The 25,273-nt window shown below is 41.8% G+C and overlaps 1 protein-coding gene across 1 annotated transcript in view; it reads right to left on the minus strand.

Moving 5' to 3' along the window:
- The window catches only part of HTRA3 (HtrA serine peptidase 3), a 49,139-nt gene extending 24,722 nt beyond the window's left edge, over window positions 1–24,417 (minus strand). Inside the window, exons 1-2 of the mRNA XM_027835966.1 lie at window positions 23,426–24,417; window positions 2,860–2,959 (exon numbers count right to left, since the gene is read on the minus strand). Coding sequence (XP_027691767.1) covers window positions 2,860–2,959; window positions 23,426–23,840 — 515 coding nt within the window. The 5' untranslated portion in view covers window positions 23,841–24,417. The remainder of the gene's footprint in view (window positions 1–2,859; window positions 2,960–23,425) is intronic.
- Between the last annotated feature and the right edge of the window lie 856 nt (window positions 24,418–25,273).

Consider the following 25,273-nt stretch of genomic DNA (forward strand, 5'->3'; position numbering starts at 1 on the left):
GTACCACTTCCCTCACTTTGTGATTGTGAGGAAAGTGCTTTGCATACCTTTGAATGCATTTTTGTTGTTATTGTCAGTTTCAGTGGTCTAGGAAATTCGCACTGAGGAAACTCCCTCTATTAATCTAGATTGGCAAATTTTTTGGCAACTTGAAATCTTTTCCTCCCTTGTTCCTGAATGTGCGCTCTCTCCCCTCCAGCTTTCTAAATCCCTTTTATGCATTGCCTTCCCCCATTAGAATGTAAGCTTTTTGAGGGTAGAGACTGTCTTTCTACTTGGCTGCAAAAGAGTTTGTACTACATGACTTCCAAAGTCTTTGGTTCTTTGGGTGCATGTCCTATCATCCCTACCAGACTGAAATCTCTTTCAGAACAGATAAAACCAGGTAATTGAATTTCAGAGTTTGATGTGACCTTAATAAAAGGGACTTTGTAATCAGGGTTCTTTAGGCAGTAATTAAACTAAATGGGGCTCGGTCCTGTAATGATTAAAGAATAATTTGTTTACCATCTTGACATAAATTAACTCTTTGGTGCCAAGAATAATCCTTAGTCGCTTAGTCCTAATGGAGTGGCCATTTATCAAGCTCTACCCTCAGGTCTTGAAAGGGCCCTTCTCAGCAATGGGATGTAATAGGTCACTGGGTCTCTAGTGTCTTATTTTTCATTTTATCTTCGCTAGAATTGATCACGGGGTCTTGTACACTGGAAGAACTTCACAACTTTGTTGAATTTGAAAAATGTTCTGCCTGTTTACGGAACATAAAAATGGTGGCTGTTCCTTCCATCAGCCTGTTAGTGGATATTTGTTGATCACTGCTCTTCACCACTTGTCTTTAAGAGACATTTCCAGAGTTGTTACGTCTTAATCCTTTTCACACACTCAAATTGGTTGTCTTGCCATTCCTGACATGTGCCTTTTCTCTCACAGTCCCTGCCTTTGTCCAGGCTGCCCCTCAAGCAGGGAATATATTCCTTCCTCAACTCTTCCTCTTACATCCAATTCTTTTTTTTTCTTTTGCTTTTTTTTGGTGAGGCAGTCGAGGTTAAGTGACTTGCCTAGGGTCACACAGGTAGTAAGTGTCAAGTGTCTAAGGCCAGATTTGAACTCAGGTCTTCCTGACTCCAAGACCGGAGCTCTATCCACTGAGCCACCTAGCTGCCCCTATCCAATTCCTTTCAAAACTCAACTAAAGTTCCACTTTCTACATACTGCCTTAGGACCTGATACCTGTCCCCCAATCTCGACCTTGTATTTATCTTAAAAAAATTCTGTATTTACTTATATGTGTGCTGATTAACTCGTTCTTCCCCCTCCCCCCAGCACATAGTAGGCATTTCATAAAGGTTTGCTCACTATTGCTATTTGTAAAATCCTGTGCTTTGCTATGTGGGGGCAGATAAAAGGCTAATTCTTGGCCTCAAGGAATTTATAGTCTCTGCAAGGGAATTTTTTGTTGAGTTGTTTTTCAGTTGTGTCTGACTCTTTACATCTCTATTTGGGGTTTTCTTGGCTAAGATACTGAAGTGGTTTGCCATTTCTTTCTCCAGCTTATTTTACAGATGAGGAAACTGAGGCGAACTGGGTTAAATGATTTGCCCAGGGTCACAAATCTAGTAAGTGTCTGAGGTTGGATTTGTACTCAGGTCTTCCTGACTCCCAGCCCAGTGTTCTATCCACTGCACCACCTAGCTGCCCCATGCAGGGGGATAAGAACCATAAAAATTGTGTAGTTCTTCTGAAAGCACAGATCTCCTTATGTCATTCTCCTGCTCAAAAACTTTCAAAGACTCCCTATTACCTCTAGGATAAAATACAACTCCTCAGACTAACGTGTAAGGCCCCTCACAATCTGGCTGTAATCTGTCTTTCTAGCCTTATTTCGCATTACTCCTCTTAATGGGTTCTATTTCAGCCAAATTCCCCAATCTTGTCCTGTCTTCTCTTGCCCCTTCACATTCACGCATAAACGTTCTTATTCCTTAGAGGAAGAACACAAGTTCTAGAATGAAAGAACTTCGGTTCAAATCCTGCCTCTGACATTTATTACATGTGTAACTATGGGCAAATCACATTGAACTTTTCTGGGCCTCAGTTTCCTCATCTGTAAAATAAGTAGCTTGGGCTAGATGACTTCTGAGGTCTCTTCCAGCCCTGAAACTATAATCCTATGAGTCCCATCTCTACCCATGAAATCCTCGTCTTTCATCAAGGTCTTGGTCATGTTTGGTATAAATTTTCCTCCGTACCTCAACTAAATGGAATTTACCCTTCTTTGCACTTTCCTAGATCATTTTATTTGGCTCTCTCCCCTGGGTCCCTCTGATATTCGACCCTTTAAGGCACTCATGTATACACCTGTCCTAGCCACCTAAAGAACTATAAACTCATCATGTGAATAAACTGTAAACTCCTCGAGGACGGGCATAACTTTTCTCTTTTTAGAATTTCTTTGTATCTGTCAAGTTTAGCATAGAGCCTGGCGCATCATCAGTGCTTAATAAATGTTTGTTGAAATTAATTGACTGAAATTAGAGATCGCTTGAGCTGGGAGGGCCTGGAAGGTGGTCAGAAGTCAGATTGGCAGGGAGGAAACCAGAGAGAGCATCTGAGTAGGAGAGAACAGCCTGAGCAAAGATTTGGAGGTCAGAAGCAGCAGGATATGGGGACTGGAGGTGAAAAGGAGAAAAGGGGTGGGGAGGGACATGGAGAAAACCATCCAGACTGGGATAGGGGGCTTAGGTTTTATTCCCATCAAAGCAATCATTGCCAAAGGAAACACAGAAAGCTGAGGGGAGAACGAGGGTGGCATGGGCAGGAATTGGTGACGGCAGGCAAGCATAAGAGAGAATTACCTACCTCAGAAAAAGTTCAATGTGAACCACGGCTGGGGCAATCTTTTCCACCACATCCGCAATGAAGTTAAACTTGTACCTCGGGCTGGTGAACTGTTGGTGACCTATACTAGCAGAAAGAATTGGGTATGTTAATAAGAAGATGCAGCTTTCATGATCTACCTGGAAAAAAAATAGATGTGGGAGAGCTGAGCTCTCAGTGGTTTTGATTTAATCAGTTTTATGACTATAATGACAAAGGCCTTTCTTTTGTGACTTCTACTTACGCAAAACAGAGGGGAAAATTGCTAGACAGATAAGTCAGAGAGGGCAGTGATTATTCACTCTCCAGATGACCTCTTAGCTTGAAAAGAGGAGTCAGGAATATTCCTGACCATTCTGGACTCCACTGGAAGGTTTAAAATTGATGAGTTAATATTTTTTAAAAAATTTACAACAGGTTTTCTGGAATACGTGGACTTGGATTCCAATTCTAGCTCAGTTACTACCTGTGTGACCATGGGCATGCTACTCTCTTTGGGACTCAGTTTCCACTTTTGTAAATTAAGGGGATTAAGACTTGAAGCCTCTTTCCAACTCTAAATTCCATGATACTATGACATCTATATGTAATAATAAATTGTAATAGCTAGCATTTATATAGCACTTTTAAGGTTTATAAAGTGCTTTCCATATGTTATCACATTTGATCCTCATCCCTTTGAGGTACTGTTATTATTATTATTATTATTATTATTATCATTATCATTATCATTATCATCCTCCCCATTTTTACAGAGGAAAGAAACTGAGGCAGTTGGAGGCTATGACTTGCCTATGGTCACACAGCTAGTAAGTGTCTGAGACAGTATTTGAATTCAAGTCTTTCTGACTCCAGGTCAACACTTTATACATTGGTACTACTTAGCTGCCTTAAAGAGGGGTTTACTTACATTAGATGGCTACAAGCATTCTGGAAAGCAGCATGTGTATTATGAGATAGAGTACTGAAGATAGAATACTGAACTTGGGACCAGGATGACCTGGGTTCTAATCCTTGCACACATTACTTCACTGTTCTGAGACTCAGTATCTCCATCTTTAAAATAGTGGTAGAGGCAGCAGAGGTGGCTCAGTGGATAAAGCACTAGACCTGGATTCAGGAAGACCTGAGTTCAAATCTGGCCTCAGAAATTTACTTAGCTGTGTGACCCTAGGCAAGTCACTTAACCTGTCTCCCTCAAGTTTCCTTATCTGTAAAATGGGGATAATAATAGCACCTACGTTCTAAGGATGCTATAAGGATAGTATGAGTAAATCTTTGTAAAGTGCTTTGCAAATCTTAGAGCTCTAATAAATGCTAGCTATTATCTACCACTCAAAGAAGTTGTAAGGAAAGATTATTGTAAAGCTGAATGGCTTTTAGACATGGGAACTATGATGGTGTTTCTGGCCTTCTGACCTGTCGCCCTCACTTTAAAATCTATATTCATTCATGATTAAAACAAAGAATAGTATGGCCCCAAACACCTAGAACTGGGAAAAAAAAGAAAGGAAAAAACCTCATCCTTATCATCAAGGCCTCATTTCCAAGCCCATGAAATTACCCTTCCAATATCCAACAAATATCTAGTAAGCCCTTTCCGGGAGGCAGCTTGGTAGCATAAAAAGAGCACTGTCTCTGGAGTACAAAGCCTACTTCAGATGCTATCTACCCGTATTAGTTAGGGTTCTTCATTTAACCACTCTGTCTGAGCCTCAGTTTCTAAAATGAGGGCACTGGGCTAGTCAATCAGTAAGCATCCTATGTGCCTACTATGGCCTACTATGTGCCAGGCACTGTGCTAAGTGCTGGAGATATAAAAAGAAGCAAAAGACAGTCTCTGCCCTCAAGGAGCTTACAGTCTAATGGGGGCGACAATATGCAAACAACTATGTACAAACAAGTTATATATGGGAAAAATAGGAAACAATCAACAGATGGGACTCACTGGACTTGAGAAGGGTTAGTAAAGGCTTGCTGGTAGAAGGTGAGATTTTAGTTGGGACTTAAAGGAAGCCAGGGAGGTCAGTAGTCAGAGTGGAGGAGGGAGAGCATCTCAGACATGAGGGACAGCTGGAGAGAATGCCTAGAGTAGAGAGATGGAGCATCTTGTTCATGGAACAGCCAGCAGGCCAGTGCCACTGGATTGAAAAGTACAGTCAGGGAGTCAGGTGTAAGAAGACTGGAAAGGTAGGAGGGGGTTGGGTTATGAAGGGATTTGAATGCCCAAATGAGGATTTTTGCATTTACTCCTCAAGTCAACAGGGATCCACTGGAGTTTATTATCAGGGTAGTGACATGATCAGACCTTCTCTTTAGGAAAATCACTTAATTGACGGAATGGAGAATGGATTGGAGTGGGGAGAGACTTGAGGTAGGCAAACTCACCAGCTTGCTATTGCAATGATCCAGGTGTTAAGTGAGGAGGGCCTAAACCAGAGGGTTGGCAGTGTCAGAGGAAAGGATGCGTGTTCAAGAGATGTTGCAAAGGTGAAACCAGCAGGCCTTGGCAACAGATTGGAAATGGGGGATGGGAGATAATGATAGAGGGAGATGGCTGAGGATGACTGAGGGACAATAATAGGGAAGGTGGGAATGGAGGAGAGTTGGGAGGTGGGGAGATAATGAGTTCTATTTCGGACATACTGAATTTAAGACGTCCACTGGGCATCCAATTCCAGATGTCTGAAAGAGAGGTGGAATCACAAGTTTGGAGGTCAGCAGAGAAATTGGAGCAGGAAAGGTAGACTGAAAATCATCAGTACAGAGATGGTAATTTAATGCATGGAAGCTGATGAGATCACCAAGAACTCAGTGGATAGATTTCACGAGGTCCATAAACTTGGAAGGGAGGAAAATTATATCTTTATTTTCACTGACCTCTAACTGGAACTCTGCAATTCCTTTAATTATGTAAGGGCATTATTATGATGAGTATACACAGGCTTCACTAGACTGTCACAGGGGTTTATGACAGAAATAAAAGTTAAAAAAAATCTCCCCTAGATGGTCTCTGAGGTACCATCCAGCTCTAAATCTATGATTCCATGATCCTACAAAAGGCAAAGTACAGTGTTAGGCCTTAGGGGAGAGAAAAAGTCTAAGATGCAGGTTTCTGTTTTCAAGGACAAGGTATTCCTAGTATCCAAGTCTAGTACAGAGAAGAAAAAATAAATACTACAATAAACAACATTGCATGGCAAGGATATCATTGACTAGAGAGAAGGGTCAGAGGGGATAAATGAGCAGGCTAATTAAGTAAGTGGTATAGATTTCCAATCAGACCTGGATGCTGGCAAGGCTTCAAGTCATGAAAGCATGTTTTCAACTGAGGAATGTTTATCTTGCACTTAGTTAGCTGGAGGTAGTGGAAAGAATGTTGGGCTTGGGGATAAGAGACCTGAGTTTGAATTCCGACTCTGCCACTTACTAGCCATGCAACTCAGCCTCATTTTCCTCATCTGCAAAATGGGAATAATATCTGTACTACCTGCAGCAGTGGTCCTGAAGATAGTACTTTGTAAATCTTAAGGTGTAAGATGTAAACGTGAGTTATTATGATTAGTGAGAAGCATTTCATTTTGCCTCGGCCCAGGTTTGCCAGGCAGTTCATGAACTTTGATGAAACTTTTTTGATGTATTGAATTTCACTCACTGTTAGCAAACAAGCCAGAGGCATTTAAGAAATGACTGGCTTTTCTTTTCTTTCTTCAATTATGGGCATGTGCCAAGGTCTCCCACTTAGTTGTGAAGGTACTGACTTAATTTGGAACAAACAAGGCTCAGTATTTGCCTTGAAAGGCTTCAATTTAAAAAATACTCGTACACTCCCCCCTCCAAAAGAAAAAAAAATGGAAGAAAAAATGTTATTGGAATTCAATCCGCCAGCAAACTCCTGACATGAAAGATGAAGCTCAGTGCTCAAAATTAGCCTTGCTGTCCAGCTGTGATGGCAGGCAACCACAGAGTTGGACAAGACCTCAAAAGTAGTTTAATTTAACTCCTCAGACCTGGGTTCTGCTCCTAGCTGTACTATTTATTACCTGCATTAGCTTGGGCGTTCAACTTAACCACTCTGGGCCTCAGTTTCTTCAACTGTAAAATGGAGAGATAGGGCGAGATAACCATGAATTTAGCAATTATCTCATCCAATCTCTCCAATTTCAGCTCTAAATCATTTGAATCTATGACACAGAAAAGAATCTCCCACAACAAGGTTATCCAGCCTCCATTTGAACACATCCAGTGATGGCGACCTTACTATCTCACAAGAAATCCATAGTTGAGAAGTTCTTTATCTTAACCCAGAGTCTGCCTCTTGTGGCTTATATTTTTGCTCCTAACTCTGTCATCTGGGGCTAAGCAGAACAAATTTAATCTCCTTTTCCCTTTGTGATCAAGTCCTTCTGAAATCATCTTGTCTCCAGTTTAAGCATCCATACATCCCTCAACTGTTCTCTAATCTTCTCCCTATCCTAGCTGTTAATTGTCCCTCCTAAAGTGTGGTACCCAGAAAGGTACTACTCCAGAAAAGATCTGATAAGGGCAGAGAACAGTAGACCTACCACGCCCCTTGTGACACAAATTGATATTCTGGAGAGAGGAACCATCTCTCTAAAGCCCCAGAACCTTCTTCCCAAACAGGACAGTGATTAATTATTAACATTCATATGAGCCTTTGAATTTTTGAAAGCACTTTAGATACATTATCTCATTTGGGACTCACAACAACTATGAAGGGTAGGTTCCACAGAGTCTCAGAGAGGTTAAGAAGTGTCTTGGCCATGATCACACAGCCCATAAGTCTCACAGGCATAATGTGAAACAGTCTCCCGGACTCCAGGACCACTCCATCCTCTACAGTACTCCTGGGGATGTCAGTGGATGTCAGAAAGTTCAGAGAAAAGATAATGGCCTATGATTCTACAGAGGACTCCAGCCCAGGAGATATGGAAAGCTCTTATTAAGGACAAACTTCAGATAGCATACACTCAAGGAGGATTTGAAACATTCCTGATGAACTTATTTTATTTGTCGCTTGTACCCTACAAGAGAAGAAGTTGTTTTGGGTCCCAGGCAAAAGCCTCTGTTCTCTGCTGGTCTCAGTCAATCCCTCAGGGCTCTGTTTATTCTGTAGTAATCCATCAAAGACATTTACTCCTTCTGGCTGCTAAATGTGGAGACTAAAAAGAACCTCCTGCCATTAAAACACCACCACATCTCATGCCGCTTTATTTATCCCCACCCACCCAACTCCGACCTATGCTGCAGGGCTGACCCAGTACAAGGGGACTTTGATTCTAGGCTTATAATCAGGCAGATTCTGATGTAAACTGTTCTCAGAGGTTAGACTCCAGCTGTTTATCTGGGAAACAAGATACTACATCAGTGCTAAGAGGCAACATGGAGTCTCCTATTCAGCCGACCGCAACGATGCCTTAGACTGAGGCTAGCTCTAGGTAGAGAGACAGGAATTCTAATCTCCAGGCACATGGGGGGGGGCGCTCAGAGGTGAGGCAGTGCAAAGGGTTATAGACAGGGAGTCACAAGTCCTGGCTCTGAGATAAATCAGCATTTATTAAGTACCTACTGTTTGCCAGGCATTGTTTTAGGTGCTGGGAGTACAAGTACAAAAAAGAAAACAATTTCTCCTCTCAAGGAGCTTATATTCTATTGAGTCAGTGCTGACATTTTGGAATTCTGGGAGGGAATCTAGGGATGTGGGGTGGAGAAGGAAGGAAGAGTCAAGGCTTTTTATATGCTTCCCAACCTCACAGATGAATCCTCAAGATGAAAGAACAAGATGGAAGAAAAGAAATTTACATTCCCCCAAACCAGTCTTCCTCTATATATTACATCAATCTGGAAAGACCTACATTTAAAAACAAAAATGAAAATGACTGCCACTCTGAGCTGCTCCTGTCCTCATGCCAGTATTCTGAAGTCAACCCTCAACTTAGATGGAATTCTCCAATAATCTCTTTTCTCTGCCCACAAAAAGTAATCCATAAATCCCCCCAAAAAAACTTTGGTCCCCTGGAACAATAAAGAAGCCCTATGGGGGTCTCTCTTGTATATTGCTCTGAAAGAGGAAATTAACAAAAATTTAGTATGGCTGGAGAGAAGCAGGAGGCCACAAGGGTTAGGAATTTGTGGCTTTTCCTTTAGCTCAAAACATTCCTGTGTGACTGCTTTTTGGGTGGGAGGGATGGGGAGAGACTAAAATTGCATTCATTTGAAAGGAAAGGAGACATCTATACCTTCAAATTGTATAAGGAGAGTCAGAATTTCCTGACCAGAAGAAGGAAAATATTTTCTTTGGCAGTCACCATGATGTCCCCAAAATCAGTTTAGGAGGCAGCGCAAAAAGGTGTAGATTTGGAGTCAGAGGACCTGGGTTTGAATTCTGGCTCTGATCCTTACCTCCTGTGTGACCTTCGACAAGTCACTTTTCCCCTTTCAGGGCAATTCGTGAAATGAAAGGTTTGATCTCTTGGAGGAAACTAGATAGTGAAGGGGATAGAATGCTGGATCTGTAATCAGGAAGACCTGAGTTCAAATGTAGCCTCAGTCACTTACTAGCCTTGTAACCTTGGGCAAGTCACTTAAACCTCAATCTTCCTCTGTTCCCTCATCTATAAAATGGAACAAAAGGTGAACAACAACAAAATGGGGATAATGACAGCACCTACCTCTCAGGCTTTTGTTGGAAGAATCAAAGGAGATAGTGATTTATAAAGTGTTTTGCAAACCTTAATGGGCTCCATAAATGCTAACTAGCTATTCTGGCTCTAATCTCTAGATCTGTGTGAATGACCTCTCGATAGACAGTCTGGGTACCATCCAGAGGTTAAGCTATGCCCCCAGAGGGACCCCTCTAAGAGAAACAGACCACAACACTAGCCACCATTCCACTGTCTCAAAGTCCCCATTTCATGTTCTCAAATGGATTCTTTGAAACCCTGAGAATTACCCTCCAGTGGTTTTAAAATTATATCACAGAACAGGCTCCTTAACGACTCCCTTTCTTTTACAACATCCCCCCCCCCCCCCCCCCCCCGCTCCGCCCCTTACTGAATAGCATCACTCGGGGCCAAGAATAACCTCGGCGGCTTCTGTATAATGGTTTCTGTGAGGTTTAACCAACGTCCATCCAGCAGGCCTGCTAAAATTCAGCCACTGTGTCACTGGAGTGGGGGATGGTGTTTAGGAGGAAGAATTTAACTGAAAACTGAAGTCACAGCTGAAAGTCTCACAGAACTCAGACACACCAAGGCAAAGTGTCCTAGATTTTGATTTTTTCCCTTGTCTTAAAAAAAAAAAGAACAGGAGGCTTCTCCTCATTTTGGAGTCGTTATTGTATGGGCATGATTATTCCTCAACTTATTCTAATTTGGAGACTGCAGTGGTATTGTATTAAGAGCTGAGGCTTTGGAATCCAAGGACCTCGATTTAAATCCTGGCTCTATGGCTTGGGAAAAATCTCTTCGTTTCCCTGTACCTCAATTTCTCCACCTGTAAAATGAAGGCCTTGACATTTATCAAAAGGTCTCAACCTGGGGTATGAAAACATTTTGTAAATTACTATATTGTCCTATTAAGATATTCCAAAAGTATAGTATTGTTAGTGAATAAGGTATGTTGATAAACATTTAATAACTTTATGATTCTAAAAATGTTGTATACCAGTTGTCTTTACGAAAAATTGATATCTTTATTTTTATTTCTTATGTGTATGTATATTCATAATAAACTCTAAAATTTATTTCCTTTCATACTGAATAGAAGATATGGAAAGGTTTGGGAACCAAAAACATTGGAAACTCCTAGCCTCGAAGATCTTAGGTCACCTCAAAATCCTATGATACTCTAAAATGCCAGAGTAACCTAGAACCCCAAGCAGAAAGGAGGAATGATTTCAATTCTCTACACGGCGCAGGTAAACTGAGCATTGTTTCATTTGCATTCCAAACCCCGAGTCAGTAGAAGTGATCCACATTAAAAATGTTGATAAAAAGATACTTATTTTTTTCTCTGAGAAGTGGGCAATGATCAAGTTTTGCCTCCTAGGCTCAGGAAATCCGAGCTCTTGGACAGTCTAGGTTTTCCTTGCCTTCTGGGAATCTTTCCCTGATTGACCCCATCTAGGAGTGTGGGATTTCAAGACGCAAAGGGGCCTTGAGATCTTTTGGTCTAATCTCCCACCCTTGTGTAAAATATGAGGAAGCTCAGGTGCAGAGAGGTTTGGTAAACAACTGCATTTTCCTAGTAAACATTCCAAAAGTAACATTTTTAGCAAAAAAAAATTGTTTCAATAAGCTTTCATGAGAGCTAATAGGAAGTATAGCCAGAATTTGAACCTACCTCTTCAGATTCTATATCCAATACTTTTTTCTGTTATGCCACATTGACATCTCACTGACTGATATTACACTTCTGTTCTATGGCATTTCAAACCTGTGGACTTTGTACCATTTATAAAAGTGCCAACAACTACTGTATGTATGTATATTTTATTACTCTGTGTGTATATATATATATATATATTTATATACACACATATATTGTATAATACATATACTGTATAAATACACACACTGTATGTATGTTTTATTATATGTGTAAATGTATGCATATATTATACTATGTTTATATGTTATGTGCATAAGTATATATAGTATATAATTATATATAGTATATGTATATGTAGTATATTTAACTCTCTCTCTCTCTCTCTCTCTCTCTCTCTCTCTCTATATATATATATATATGTGCACATATAGTTTACAAAGCACTTTTTCCTAAGTCATCTCATTTGTCCACACACCTTGTGAAGAAGGCAAGGGAAGGCTAATTCCTGAGGAAACCCAAACACCAAGAAATGAAGCATAGAATCTTGGAGTTGGAAGGGACCTTGCAGGTCAATAAATCCAGCCCTTGAATGAAGCATAAATTTCTTCTGTAACATCTTTGACAGGTGATTATCCACTTTAAATACCATGCCATTCATAGAGTTCAAGTTTAGGGAAATAGTCAAGGAAGATAAGAAATTATCGACACATTTAACTTGTAAAACTTTTCTCTGTCACTTCACATCAAAAAGTCAACTGGCCTTGGCAGTCAGCGGTGATGTCTCCAGGGTATAACGTCACACTTCAAGAATGAAGCTCTTGTAGACTCATGAGCTCACAGAATGTCAGAGCTAGAAGAGACATCAGGACTCCAGCTCTCTTGTTTCACAGATGTGGAAACTGAGGCCCAGAAAGAGAAAGTGACTTTTTCAAGCCAATCAAGCTAATCAATAACAGAGCTGGGATTAGAACCCAGGTAAATCTAAGTCCAGGACCTTTCCTACAGTGCTTTCACATTTTAAAAGGAAGGAAAGGATGGGAAGAAAATTCAGTCCTTTTGTGTCTGCCTAAATCTGTTGCTTGGCAACTTCTCTGACAACTTCTGCGTCTCACTTTAATTGAACACCAAGTTTTCTTGATGAATGCCAAGCTAATCTCAGAGCCTGATCAGAAAAATAAATAACTTTTTGGCTCATCCACTCAAGCACTAGCTGAATAAGTCCCATACATGAACCAACATGGGAACAGAGCATTCCCACTGTGGAATTGTGTCAAGCAGGTCTTAGGTCAGACAGACAGAAGTTGTCTCATCAAAGCAGACTGTTGTCTGACTTGAGTCCTAACAAAAAAAAATCTTGGCTCAGCTTGCCTTCATTCCATCATTATTCATCTGAAATTCTTCTTTGTGTAGAGGGAAATAGGAGACAAAATTGCATCTGGCTATTTTCTCATTGAATGGTAGTCTTGAGATTCAGGAGGCTCCAAAGTTAATATCATAATTTTTTTTTTAAGTCGTCAACTTTGAAGCAGGGAAAGAGGGGAAAGGAACAAACATTTATTAAGCACCTACTATATGCCAGGAGCCATATTAAGTGTTTTACAAACATTGAAGCCTTTAATGACTCAGCTTTAGTTTGCTTTCTTGCTGATATTTAGAACAGCCTGTATGTGGACCCTAGGGACTATTTAGTTCACTACCTTACCTGAAAAAATGAACTCCCTCTATAATTTCCCTGACAAGTCATTCTGTCTCAAGTTGAGGACCTTGGGTGACAGGAAACCATCCTTGAGACCGCCTGTTGCAAGAGAGTCAGTGTGGTACACAGGATGAAGTATTTGACTTTGGGTCAGAAAGACACTGGTTTGAGTCCTACCTCTGATACCTATTAGAAGTGTGACCATAGGGATTGAAGTACCCAGAGTACTTCGAGGTAGCTAGGAGGGACAATGGACAGAGTGCTAGCCCTGCAATCAGGGATACCCAAGTCTTAGATCTGATTTCAGATACTTACTGGCTGGGCAAATCACTTCACCTCTGTCTGCCTCAGTCACCCCATCTGTAAAATGGGGATAATAATATCACCTACTTCCCAGGATTGTTGTGAGGATCAAATAAGACATTTGTAATGTGCTTTATAAGACTTAAAACACTATATAAATGCTAGCTATTATTATTACTATTAGTATTATTATTGCCACCACACAGGGTTATTCTGAGTGTCAAAGTATAGACAAAATACTTAGAAAAGGTAATAAGTGCTATATAAATGTTAGCTCTTCTTATACCATGTGCTGGGCAGCTGGAGTTGTTAGAAATTTCTTTAAAGAGTGATGGACAATCTGTTTCTCTCTAACTTCTACCCCCTGGGACCAAGCAGAACAGGTCTAACTGTCCCTAGACTTGAAGGCAGCTATCATGTTTCCCCTAAAACTTGTCTACTCCAAGCTAAAGTGAGAAGAAACAAAAATAGTTTCCTTTAAATTGTCTTCGGATGGCGTGGTTTCAAAGCCCCTCATCATACTCTGTCCCCACCCCACCTCCCAACCCCACTGAAGTCCTCCAGCTGGTCAAGTTTGGCATCCCTAGCAAAGAAATTATAAACATACTACCCTGGATTTCTCCAGCCCCTAGGACAATTGTGGGAGTTGTAGAACTGCTCAGGAGTCTCTCTTATTGAGGACAGTATGTGAAAATGTCATTTAGTACAAAGAGCCCTGGGCCAAGAGAAAGGAGACCCACACAACAGTCCTGCTCCTATGTGTCTTTGCTCAAGTCACCTTAACCTTTCTGGGTCTCAGTAAAAATCCTAATAAAAAAGGAGAGGGTTTTTCCCTTATAGTTCTATAAATTCATGAGTCTACAAAAGAATCCTATTTGAGAGTTTATCATGAGTCACTAGAAACTTAACATTTCTGTCAGAGTGAAGACGTTTTGCAAATTAAACACTTAAGTTTACTAAACGTCTAGACTGTTTTGCCCTCTGAATGTGCTTTGAATCACTAATGGTTTTTAATACATAAAGACAAATTTTCTTTTGCCAGTGTACTGCAGAAAGTACTATAGGAATTTATACCCTACTATGACCTGCCTGACCATTAAGGTTTACTCTAGCTCTGAGATTGCACAATTCATCTGAATTCTTTGTGTGCCTGAGTTTCTTCATATGTAAAATAGGTCATACATGCATTACAACACTTCTAAATATCTATACATACATTATGAGTATATAGAATATATTTATGTATATAATATACAAAAAGCACACATCATATATGTGTGTATGTATATAAATACATGTATACATATATACATGTGTGTCTGTAGTTATATGTGTATAGTTGTTATTAGAAAGTTGCTTTGATCAAAAAAGTTAAAAAATATGTCATCTTGAGGCAAACCTGGAAAAGAGCTTCTCTGGGCTTGGCTAGGCTGACAAAAATTTATTTTAAAAAAGAAAAAAAATGGGGCAGCTAGGTGTTGCAGTGGATAGAGCACCAGCCCTAGAGTCAGGATGACCTGAGTTTGAATTCGACCTCAAACGCTTACTAGTTGTATGACCTTGGGGAAATCACTTAATCCCAATTGCTTCCAAAAATAAAGAAAAAAATAAAATAACCCACCCCATTTTAGAAGAAGCCTTTTTAACTTGGTAGGACTTATTGATCATGGGCTCCACTGGTGTAACTTTCAGTAAACCAAGGTCCTGCCCATACTACCAGATAATGGGAGATTTTAGTGGATATCTATTGATCTACCTATCTACCTACCTATCTATCTATATCTGTATTTATCAAAAGATATCTGTATCTATCTATCTTTGGAAAAGTCTTCCCCCATGATACTTCTTTTATTCTTATGGGCTTTTAGGTCATCTGCACACATAGATTGTCCCCAGCAAGAATACAAATTGTATTCTAGAGTCCGCATGATTTAAGGAAAAGAACTCTGGACTTCAGACTTGGGTTCAGCTCTGATTTGTTCTAATGGTTAGCCATGTGTTACTCCAAGGAAGTCTCACCATCTCTCCGAGCCTCTAAAACTAGAATAGTAAGATGTTCACTATCTGGTTTATGTAGTCATTGAGAACAAAGTGCTCTGTAAACCTTGAAGGACTGTGGAAGTGATAACTATAGTTTCTTCAGTTCTTAGGGACTGAACATAGAAACGATGTGACGATAATAAGTTTCCAGGTTAGTGAACAATAACTGTTTAGCCCACACTGTAAAACAGACTACTATTCCTGAGTTCCAAACAGGTTTTTTAAAAATATAGTACTCATTCAGCTACATTTTGAGTTAAAGTAGGCTTCAGGTACTTGAGAAATTGTCATATTGTTTCTATGGGAAAATTTTTGCCTAGTAAGACTCAGGATATTGGGAACACATCTTCCCTACTTGCAGCTGCTATGGTCACCAACTTCTTAAGGAAGATGGCAATACTTTTTACTCCCTGGGGCTCAAAGGAGTCCTTCTTGACCACAATGCAATTCTGACTTCCGTTTTCATACCTAAAGGTAGTATTTTTAAGTCAGATATTTATAAGTCAAGGAGCACCTGTTTTCTAGTTGATACATCCAAAGAAAATTTTGAGATGTTATGTTGATGCAAATATCTACTGAAGCAAAGCAAACAAACAAACAAACAAAAAACACTCTAACAGGGAAAGACATTTAAATTTCTAAAGTTGTCCTTAACAGTCATTAGGGCTTAATTAAATTTAAAAATGGGGCAGACCAACATTTTTTACTTCTTCTTTTTGAAAAGGGAAATTTTACATCAAAAGCTTACCTTTTATGAGCTCATATTTTGTAGTTATCAGCCTATACAATGTGACAGAGTGGGGGAAAAATACTGGATTTGGAGTCCGAAGACCTCAGTTCAAATCCTTAAAATATGTTATGACCTTGGATAAACCTCTCCAGGCCATGGTTTCCTCATCTGTAAAATGGGGCTGGGGTGGAACCAGATGAACTCTAAGGGTGCTTCCAGCTCTAGATCCGTCTGCTCACTGATATTCTATAATAGTTTGGATTTGGTGAGGCAGGTCCACCTAGAGAGGTGGAGGGGGCAGGGGCAGAATGTCTACAGTGAAGTCCTTTAAATCTCTGTCCTTCGTCCTGTTCTCTTCAATATTTTTACCAGTGACTAGGAGGAACCCGCAAATAGCATGCCTTACCTATTCTGCAGGTGACATGAAGTTCAAGATAGGCAGTAAATAAATATCCTTGTTAACAATTAGACTCTAAAAATATATTAGCGAGATGAAACTATTTGCCAGTGGAACACAGAGTAATTGCAGAGCTGGATTGACCCTTGGCCCTTTGGAGAAAAATCAAAGCTACCAAACAATTCCACAACCTGTCAGTGCTCTGGTGATTTGATTGGCCTTTTGTCCTCAGAGCCTAAACAATAAAAAGGGAGGGGTAGGGCCAGGTGGCAGGTAGGTGGCGTATAGAGTATTGGGCCTGGAGTCAGGAAGACCTGAGTTCAAATCTGAATTTGGACACTTACCAGCTATGTGATCTTGGGCAAGTCACTTAATCCTGTTTGCCTCAGTTTCCTCATCTGAAAAATGAACTGGGGAAGGAAATGACAAACCACTCTAGTAACTTTGCCAAGAAAATCCCAAATGAAATCACAAAGAGTCAGACATGACTAAAATGACTGAACAATAACAACATGTTTCTCAAGCCTTTAGAGATATCTGTAGATATTGTGGGGGGAAGAGGATAGGCTAGAGGGTTTATGAGGGTTTAAGTTTATGAAACTTACTGTGTAACCTTGGGCAAATTATCTATCTTCCCTGGGCCTCATCTGTAAATGAAAAGGTTGAATTAAATGGCTTCTGAGATTCTTTTCAGCTCTGAAATTGTGAGCCCTAACACTCATTTTACTGACATACCAAAAGCCAAATTTTCTTCTCTTCAAGTGCCGTATGTTTGGCCAAAAGGAAAGGCAGTATCCCTAAGGATCACTCCTAAGTTCATCTGCTCTGAACTCCCACCTGACTCATTGGAATGGTTCCTTATTTATTCCTTTAAACTTTTGCTCTTTGTTGGAGCTCAGAGTCAGCTTTCTAACAGCCATACGGCCTTGGGATTCTCTTCGCTCGGAAACAGAAGAGGCCAGGAGAGTATTGAAAGGGTTGTGTTTGGGAAGCAACAGCTACAGATGTCAAATGTGCTGGTCTTTAAACATCCTAACTGGTGGAGTTCTTGGCTCCCTCCACCTTGGCCAAGCCTCTTGGCTTCCCAGTGCCTGTCAACCCAGCTGTGAGATTGCGGCAAATACAAGTCCTCCTTGAAAACCAGATGTTATATCTGAGCTATGGTATCCTGGGGAAAGAAGAAACACACATACCCACACAAGTGATCTGTATCATTAACTCCAGATTCTAAATTCCAGTCTTCAGACAACCCAGAAAGCTGTAACAAGGATTTTTTTAAAAAGAGGCACCTTTAGCATTTAAATAATTAAAGCTGAAAGAAGCTGTCAAAACCTGTTCTTCATAGGCATACTAATATTGGATGGATAAATTCTTTATTTTAAGCTATCCTGAGTGTTCAGTTATGAATTAATCACATGCTCTGACCTTGGTTTAATCGGGATGTCCAGAATATATCATGATTACAAGATCAGGTGTTCATGTTGTTTGATATGAAAAGGACACTTTAAAAAACACACACACACACACACAGATCAGTTGCCTTTTGTGAGGTGGTGAGCACCCAGGAACTTTTGGCCATTTCCATGAATGCAAATATCAGAGCTATTTCTCCCTGAACACTTTATAAAGTGTTGTGAGAGACTTGGTTAGAAATCCTTTCCAATTGATCCCAAGCCATGAAGTGCCCTCAGAAGTAAATTGGGTACCTGAAAAGGTCATTTATCATATTCAGTCATATCCTTTGAAATGGTGGCCACACAACTCAAAGGAGGCAATCACAGGTCGTAAGTTAACTTCTCAGATGGAAGGACAGCAATGAACGGCCTAGGCTTTCATGTTTCCTTGTTAGGTTAATAGCTTCAGAGGAACTAGAAGGACTTCAGAGGTCATCTGGACCAATCCTCCCATTTTACAGATGAGGAAACTGAAGCCTATGGATGGGAAGTAATTGCTAAAGGCCACACAGCTAGGAAGTGTCAGACCTAGGAATTCTGACTCCAAATACTTTGTTCTTTCATTTATAGCAGGCTGCTTTCCCCTACGCCACCATGTGGGGAAAGAGAGGTATAAACTAAAATGCTAAGCTAGTTCAGTAGGGGTGGGATAGGGGTGGGGGGTTATTTGGGGACGGTAATAAGTAACCTGGGAAGGCTTCATAGGAGAAAAGGTACTTGAGCTGGTCCCTGAAGTATAGGTAGGATTTCAGCTGGTAGGAATGGATCAGGGAAGAGGGTATTCCAACATGGAGAACTGTAACTAATAACAACAACAATAACAATAATAGTTGGCATTTATATAGTGCTTTAAGGTTTGCAAAGTACTTGACCTATATTATCTCATTCGATCTGCTTTTGACCTACTCAGATTCATGCAGCTCAGTAAATGTCTTGAGGCTGGATTTGAACTCAGGTCTTCCTAATTCCAACTTCAGCATTCTATCATCTAGGCTTGACCAAGCTAACTTACATAGTTTGAGTTTGGTCTGGGGTGTGTGTGTGTGTGTGTGTGTGTGTGTGTGTGTGGTGTTGTTGTTGTTGTTGTCGACCTAGTGTGAACAGGGGCTTAGAAATGAGAAGCTAAAGGATGTGGCTAGAAAATAGTGAGTAGACCTGGGTAGCAGACTGTTGTGTATATGAAAGAGTAGTGTGGAAAGGTAAGTATTTATTATTGAAGGAAAGAAGAGCACATGCGAACTTAGTTCCGATGGCACGTGATAAGTTGTAGGATACACAACCAGGGGTCTGTAGAAAGGCCCAGGTGACCTCTACCCTGTGATTTTGGATCAGAGGAGTCGATTTTGTTTTTCTGGGGTCAGCCCTCCCTCTACCCCCCCAGGCTGAAAGAGCTAGAAACCCCTGGGCTGAGTGTACACGGGGATAGCAATTGCAGAGGATTCTCCCGCAACACCCTGACCCGCAGCTTGACTCCTGAGATGTAATAACAAGGGTCCCCAATCCCTCTCCAAGTCACATCTGGCTTGGAGATTGTGTAGTCCAACTCGCTTACTTTATGGATGGAGAAACTGAGGACCATGCTCTTCGATCCAGTGACATTGGCCTCTTGGCTGTTCCATGAGCAAGATACTCCATCTCTTGGCTCTGGGCATTGTCTCTGGCTGTCCCCATGTTCTCCCTCCTTCACTCCAATTACTGACCTCCCTGGCTTGATTTAAGTTCCAACTAAAATCCTGCCTTCTACAGGAAGCCTTCTGCATCCCCTCTTCATTCCAGTGCCTTCTCTCTGTTAATTATTTCCTATTTATCCTGTATATAGCGTGCTTTGTGTATATTTGTTTGCATGTTGTGTCCTCCATTAGATTAGCTCCTTGAGGCCAAGGACTGTCTTGTGCCTTTTTTTTTTTTTTTTTTTTTTGTATCTCCACTGCCTAGCACAGTACCTGACACAAAATAGGCACTTAATAAATGTTTATTTATTGATTGATTAATAAAAGACACTGAAGCAGTGAGAACAGTTTATGTTTGTCTAGCACTTTCCAAAGTGCTTCTTGTACATGACCTCACTTGATTCTCATAGCAACACTGTGTGGAAGGGACTTATTATCCCCATCTCACAGAAAAGGAACTAGGTTCAGAGAGCTCAAGAGAAGTGACTTGTCCAAGGTCACACAGCTAGGTAGTGGGAGAGCACTGATTCTAATCTAGGTCTTCCTTGATTCCAAAGTCACTCACTCTTCTTTCCACTCTGCCATTATGGCTCTGGTAACTCCCATAATCAAACTCCATTGTATAGGATTCAAGATGGACCCACCTTGTGCCAAATTCCATACTTGATTGAGTCATGTTATGAGAAGACTCTTGTGTCCTAGGAATGGCATTAGCTTGACCCGAGCTCAGAACACCTACTCTGGAGTCCTGGCTCAGTATTTTAAAAAATCATTTTACCAATCCAACCATCTGTTTTTCTACTGTGCAAAATGAGGAAAATATTCCTTATAATATCTAATTTTCAAGGTTCTTGTGAGGAACAACTGAGATTATGGATGAAATTGAATTGTAAAGTATGATGCCACTGTGAGCTGTTACAATCCTTCTAAGGATGTCATGATCATTTTGTAAATGATGATGTTTTAAAGCCATTTCATATTGAATATGGAACAGAAGCCATCAATTCATTTTAGCCATTGTTGAGAATATTTAATACAGCATCAGAGAAAAATGGAAAAATTCATGATGAATGTAAGAAGAGACATTGTGGTGCAATGGGAAAAAAAAACCTGTGTTTGAAGTCAGAGGACCTGATTATAAATCCTGACCTACCTACTCAGCTCCTATATGACCTTGGGCAAGTTTACTCTGGGCCTCAGTTTACACATTTGTAAAATGAGGGAGTTGGACTTAACTGATTTCTAAGATCCCTTCCAGTTTGAAGAAAATAAAATCTATGATCTTATGACATAGTCTCAATGATCATTTGCAATGTGAACATTTCATAGGGTCACAGGTTTTATAGCCGAAAGAAAGCAGAAATTATCTACTCTGCTCCCTTCATTTTGCAAGTTGGGAAACTGAGACCCAAAATGACTTTCTCAAAGTCAAACAGTAAGAAGTAGAGTTGGGACTAGAACTCAGGTTTCCTCTGACTGCCCAGGTGATGCTCTTTCCACTATATCATGTATTTCTTCCTTGGGTATCCAAATGAATGTTCCACACAACTTCTTGGTCAGGTTCCACTCAGAACTGGCTCCACCCATAATTCAGTTCAGTTTAATTAAACAATTTAAAAAACTGAAAGGTCAGCCACTTATATACGCTCTGTGACTGAAGGATGCTGAGATCTTTTGGCTCCTAAAATGTCTCCCCCTACAAATGGGAGGGGGAGGCAGATTCAGGCCAATGATTTCATCATGTGGGAATTCCCTATGGGTAAGCTCCCTCCACCAGTGCAAGTCAGGATCTATAACTGAAGAGTCTTAAGGAACTGCCTAGAACACAGAGAAGTTAAGTGACTTGCTTAGGGTCACCCAATAACAGAGGTGAGATTTGAACTCAGGCATCATCCAATCCAAGTCAAAATCTCTATGCATTATGCCCCTCTTGCCTTTCATGATAAAGCTCTAATAATAATTTCATTTTTCTATACTTATTGCAGTTTATATAGCTCTTTCTTCTAAAAAAAAAAACCTGGGAAGTAGATTATGCAAGGTTCATTATCCCCATTTTACAGATGGGAAAGCTGAGGCTTAGAGAGATAAAGGAATTTGGCCATGCAAACACATCCCGGTAAGTGGCAGAATACATTTACTGCGCTATCCAGGAAGATTAATGCATTTGCTCCCCAACACATCAAGGGGAATTAGAACTTGTTTTATCAACACGGTTACATTAGAAATGCAAAGTTTTGAGGGACTAGGACCCAGATTAGGGAAATTTTGAAAGAGAGGAGAGGAGGGGAAAGAGAGGTGAATCAGTGAATGCTGGACCTGGAAGGGAGGCTTAACAGTCATTAAGGATGACTCTTTCATCTCACAGGTAAAACTAGTGTTTAGAAAGTGGGATATAACTTGTCTTAGGTCACAGGACAAGTTAATGGCAGAGCTAAAATTAGAAACTCAGGTGTTTGTGATCCCCATTGAATCATACTGCAGTAACTGTGTGACCCTGGGCAAGTCACTTCATTTCTCTGAGCCTCAGTTGCCTCATCTGTGAAATGAGATGTCATCTCTAGAGAACCTGTGAGGTCCCCTTCCAGCTATAACTCTGTAATCTTATAATCCTATAGTCTTTTCTTAAGCATTTCCTAGGCTATTGGACACTACAGTAGGGAGACCCAGCTATCACTGGGTCCTTGGTTTTCTTCTCATTTTTGGAGCAGCCTATTCTGGTCCATTCCCCTTTGAATCAGCTTCCTAATCAGGGCACATTTGTATGCCAAGAAGCAGCTTTGCAAACATTCCTGGACAAGGAACCAGGTGACGTTGTTCCAATGTCCACTTTCCTATTAACTCTCTGGGCCCTAAAGTATGGGTAGGATTTCTACAGGTGGAGATGTTTGTGTTGGGGTTACCTCCTCTCTCTGGGCCTCAGTTTCCTCATCTTTAAAATGATGATCTCTAAGGTCCCTTCTAGTCCTGTTGTCTCATGAGTCCATGTTCTAAGTCTAGTTCTGACATTCTCTGTTTTGAGGTCCCTTTTAGAGCTATCCAAAAGTATAATGGGAGAGGTAGTAGATTTCCCCTTACTAGAAGCTTTCATGCAAAAATTAGATGATCAGTTCTTAGGGATGCAGTAAAAGGGGATTATACTTGAAGAGTGGGTTGGACTCCATACTCTCTGAGAGTCTTTCCAAGTCTGAGACTTCTGTGATTCTTTGATTCCGGCTCTGATATTCTAAGCCTTAAGGCTCTTCCCAATTCATACACTAGGTTCTAAATTATAAGGTCCCTTCCAGCTCTGATATTTTGTCTCCTAAATTCTAAGTTCCATTCTAACTATGACATTCTAAGATTTCTCCCACATCTGACACTTTAAAATTCTAAGTTCCTTTCCAGAACTGATAATCCATGTCAATCAATCAATCAATCAATCAAGAAACATTTAGTAAGTGCCTACTATGCTCCAGGCACTGTGCTAAGGGCTTGGGGGTACAAAAAGAAGCAAAAGACAGTCCCTGCCCTCAAGGAGCTCACAATCTAGAATGGAAGAGCCAAGAAGCCAACAAATATATGCAAAGAAGTTACAAACAGAATAAATAGGAAATAACCAGAGAGGGAAGGCATTAGAATTAAGAGAGGTTGGGAAAAGCTTCCTGTGGAAGACGTAATTTTAGCTGGGACTTAAAAAAAAAAAAGCCAGAGGCCAGTAGGCAAAGAATGGAAGGAAGGGCATTCTAGGTTTGGGAGACAGCCAGAGAAAATGCCCGAGGCCGAATTCCTTTGGGAGCTTGCTCTAACTTTGCGATTTCTAAGGTCCCTTCAAACTCTGCCATGCCACGTTCCAGCTCTCTCAGGCTAGACCTTTCTGATTCTTGACCTGCCCCCTAGCTGCGCACTGTGGGCCCGCGCTCCTCTTACCCGATTCACAGGCGCCCTTCTGGATCTGAATGACAGCGGGCAGCCCCTGCTGAAGGGCTTTGCGGCTGGCAGCCTTCAGCCGGCACACATTGTCGTAGGTTCGCCCATCGCTGCCGCACACCTGGTAAGTCAACTTGCACTGGCAGACTCCTTTGGCGAAGCGCTTGCCCGCCGGGTGGCCACACTCCAAGCTATCTCCGCACGGGGGGTCATCCTTTCTGCCGCACGCATCGCCCTCGGCTGCGGCGCACACCAGGCAGCAGTTACAGCTGTCGGGCACATAGCCTCCGGGGCAGCTGGGACTGGGGCACTTGGAGACGTCGCACCGCGGTGGGCATGCCAGGGGCTCTGCCCGGCCAGGGCGCAGCAGCGCCAGCAGCCCCAGGGTGCACAGCAGGAAGGTGCTTTGAAGCATGACAACCCCTCTCCACTTAGTCTCAGGGCTCGAATGCTGCAGCTGCAAATGATTTTAAAAGACCCCTGCAAAAACGTAATGGGACAGCTGAGAAACAGGCAGACACACCAGGGGCGCCAAAGGAGCGGACGGGCCAGACGGGGCAAATGAGACTTAGTGCAAAGCCTGCTTAGCTAAAGGCAGAGGAAGCTGCCCCTGAGGAACGGGGCTTGCTGCGTTCTGTCGGGAGGGTTCTGGGGCCCAGAACGTACGGAGCACTAGCCCCTATGGGGTTAGGCAGAGATGGACTCGGAGCTGGGTGTATCAAGAGTTCGGTTCAATTGAGACCGGGGCTGGAGAAATTTCCTGGGGCATGCAAAATGTGCCGAGGATCTCTTCGGCTTCGTGCTAGGTGAAGGCAGCGGCTTCTACCCTTGCTCTGCTGGCAGAACAGAGCGGAGCCAGATTTTAAAGCCTAGCCAGGCATCCAGTGCTCCTCCCCCAACACACACCCTAGAAAGGAAAGAGGGAGGGGGTTGTGGGAGTGGGGTGGAGAGGACTCCCCAAATCTGGTGCGGAGCTTTGACGCGGCAGCCAGCGAATATCCGGGGAGCTATAGTCTTGCCGCGGAAGGAGGCAGGGTTGCAGGAGTCGGAGCTCAGGCGCAAAGAGGTATGTATGTGGGCTGCGCCTTAGGGGCAGCTGCAGCTGTCTAGGAGGAGGCGTCTGGGGCCAGCTGCGCTCCCAGCCTCCGGGCCAGACCCCACCTCCTCAGAGAGCCAAATCCAAGCTCCTCTTTCCCCAACTCCAGCTCCTAATCTCCCTCCTCTTCTTGTCTCTCCAAACTACTTTCCTGTACCTTCTACTCCCTCCTTTTCCACTTACTTTGTCTACCTTCAGCTTTCCATCGTCCTCTTTTTCCTACGTCTCTGGCTCTCCTATTCACTTTCCCTCACCTTTCCTCTTCTGAACTCTAAATGCTCTCTTCCTCTACTCTGCTCTCTTCTTAGTTCTCCTCTTTCCCTTCCATTTTCTTTCTCCTCTTTTTGCCTTCTCTTCTCCATTCTTCCCCATCTATTCTTTCTCTCTCCTCCCTCCTTTCTTGTCCATCTTCTTCTTCTTCCCCAAGCCCATTCTCTACCCTCACTTTTCTTCCACCCCTATGTCTTCCGAACCCCACTTCCTTTTCTATCCTAGAATAGTAGTCTTCCTCACTTGAGGTGTTCAAGAGAGGACCACTGTTGAGTATGTTTGAATGAGGCCTATCAGCCAGGTATCATCATACTAGGTCCCTTTCCCTCTGAGATTGTGCAGTTGACAGAGTAGTTATTACAGTTTATTTCGGGCTTGTGGTTCCTGTTGGGACATCTTTGCACCTATTTGCCTGAAGCGTTCCTGGACCCCAAGTACATTTTTAAAAGTTTATTTCCCTTCTCCCTCAGAAAGCAGGAAGT

The sequence above is a fragment of the Vombatus ursinus genome, unplaced genomic scaffold (assembly GCF_900497805.2).
Source record: "Vombatus ursinus unplaced genomic scaffold, bare-nosed wombat genome assembly UNPS02014818.1, whole genome shotgun sequence".
NCBI classification, from domain to species: Eukaryota; Metazoa; Chordata; class Mammalia; order Diprotodontia; family Vombatidae; genus Vombatus; species Vombatus ursinus.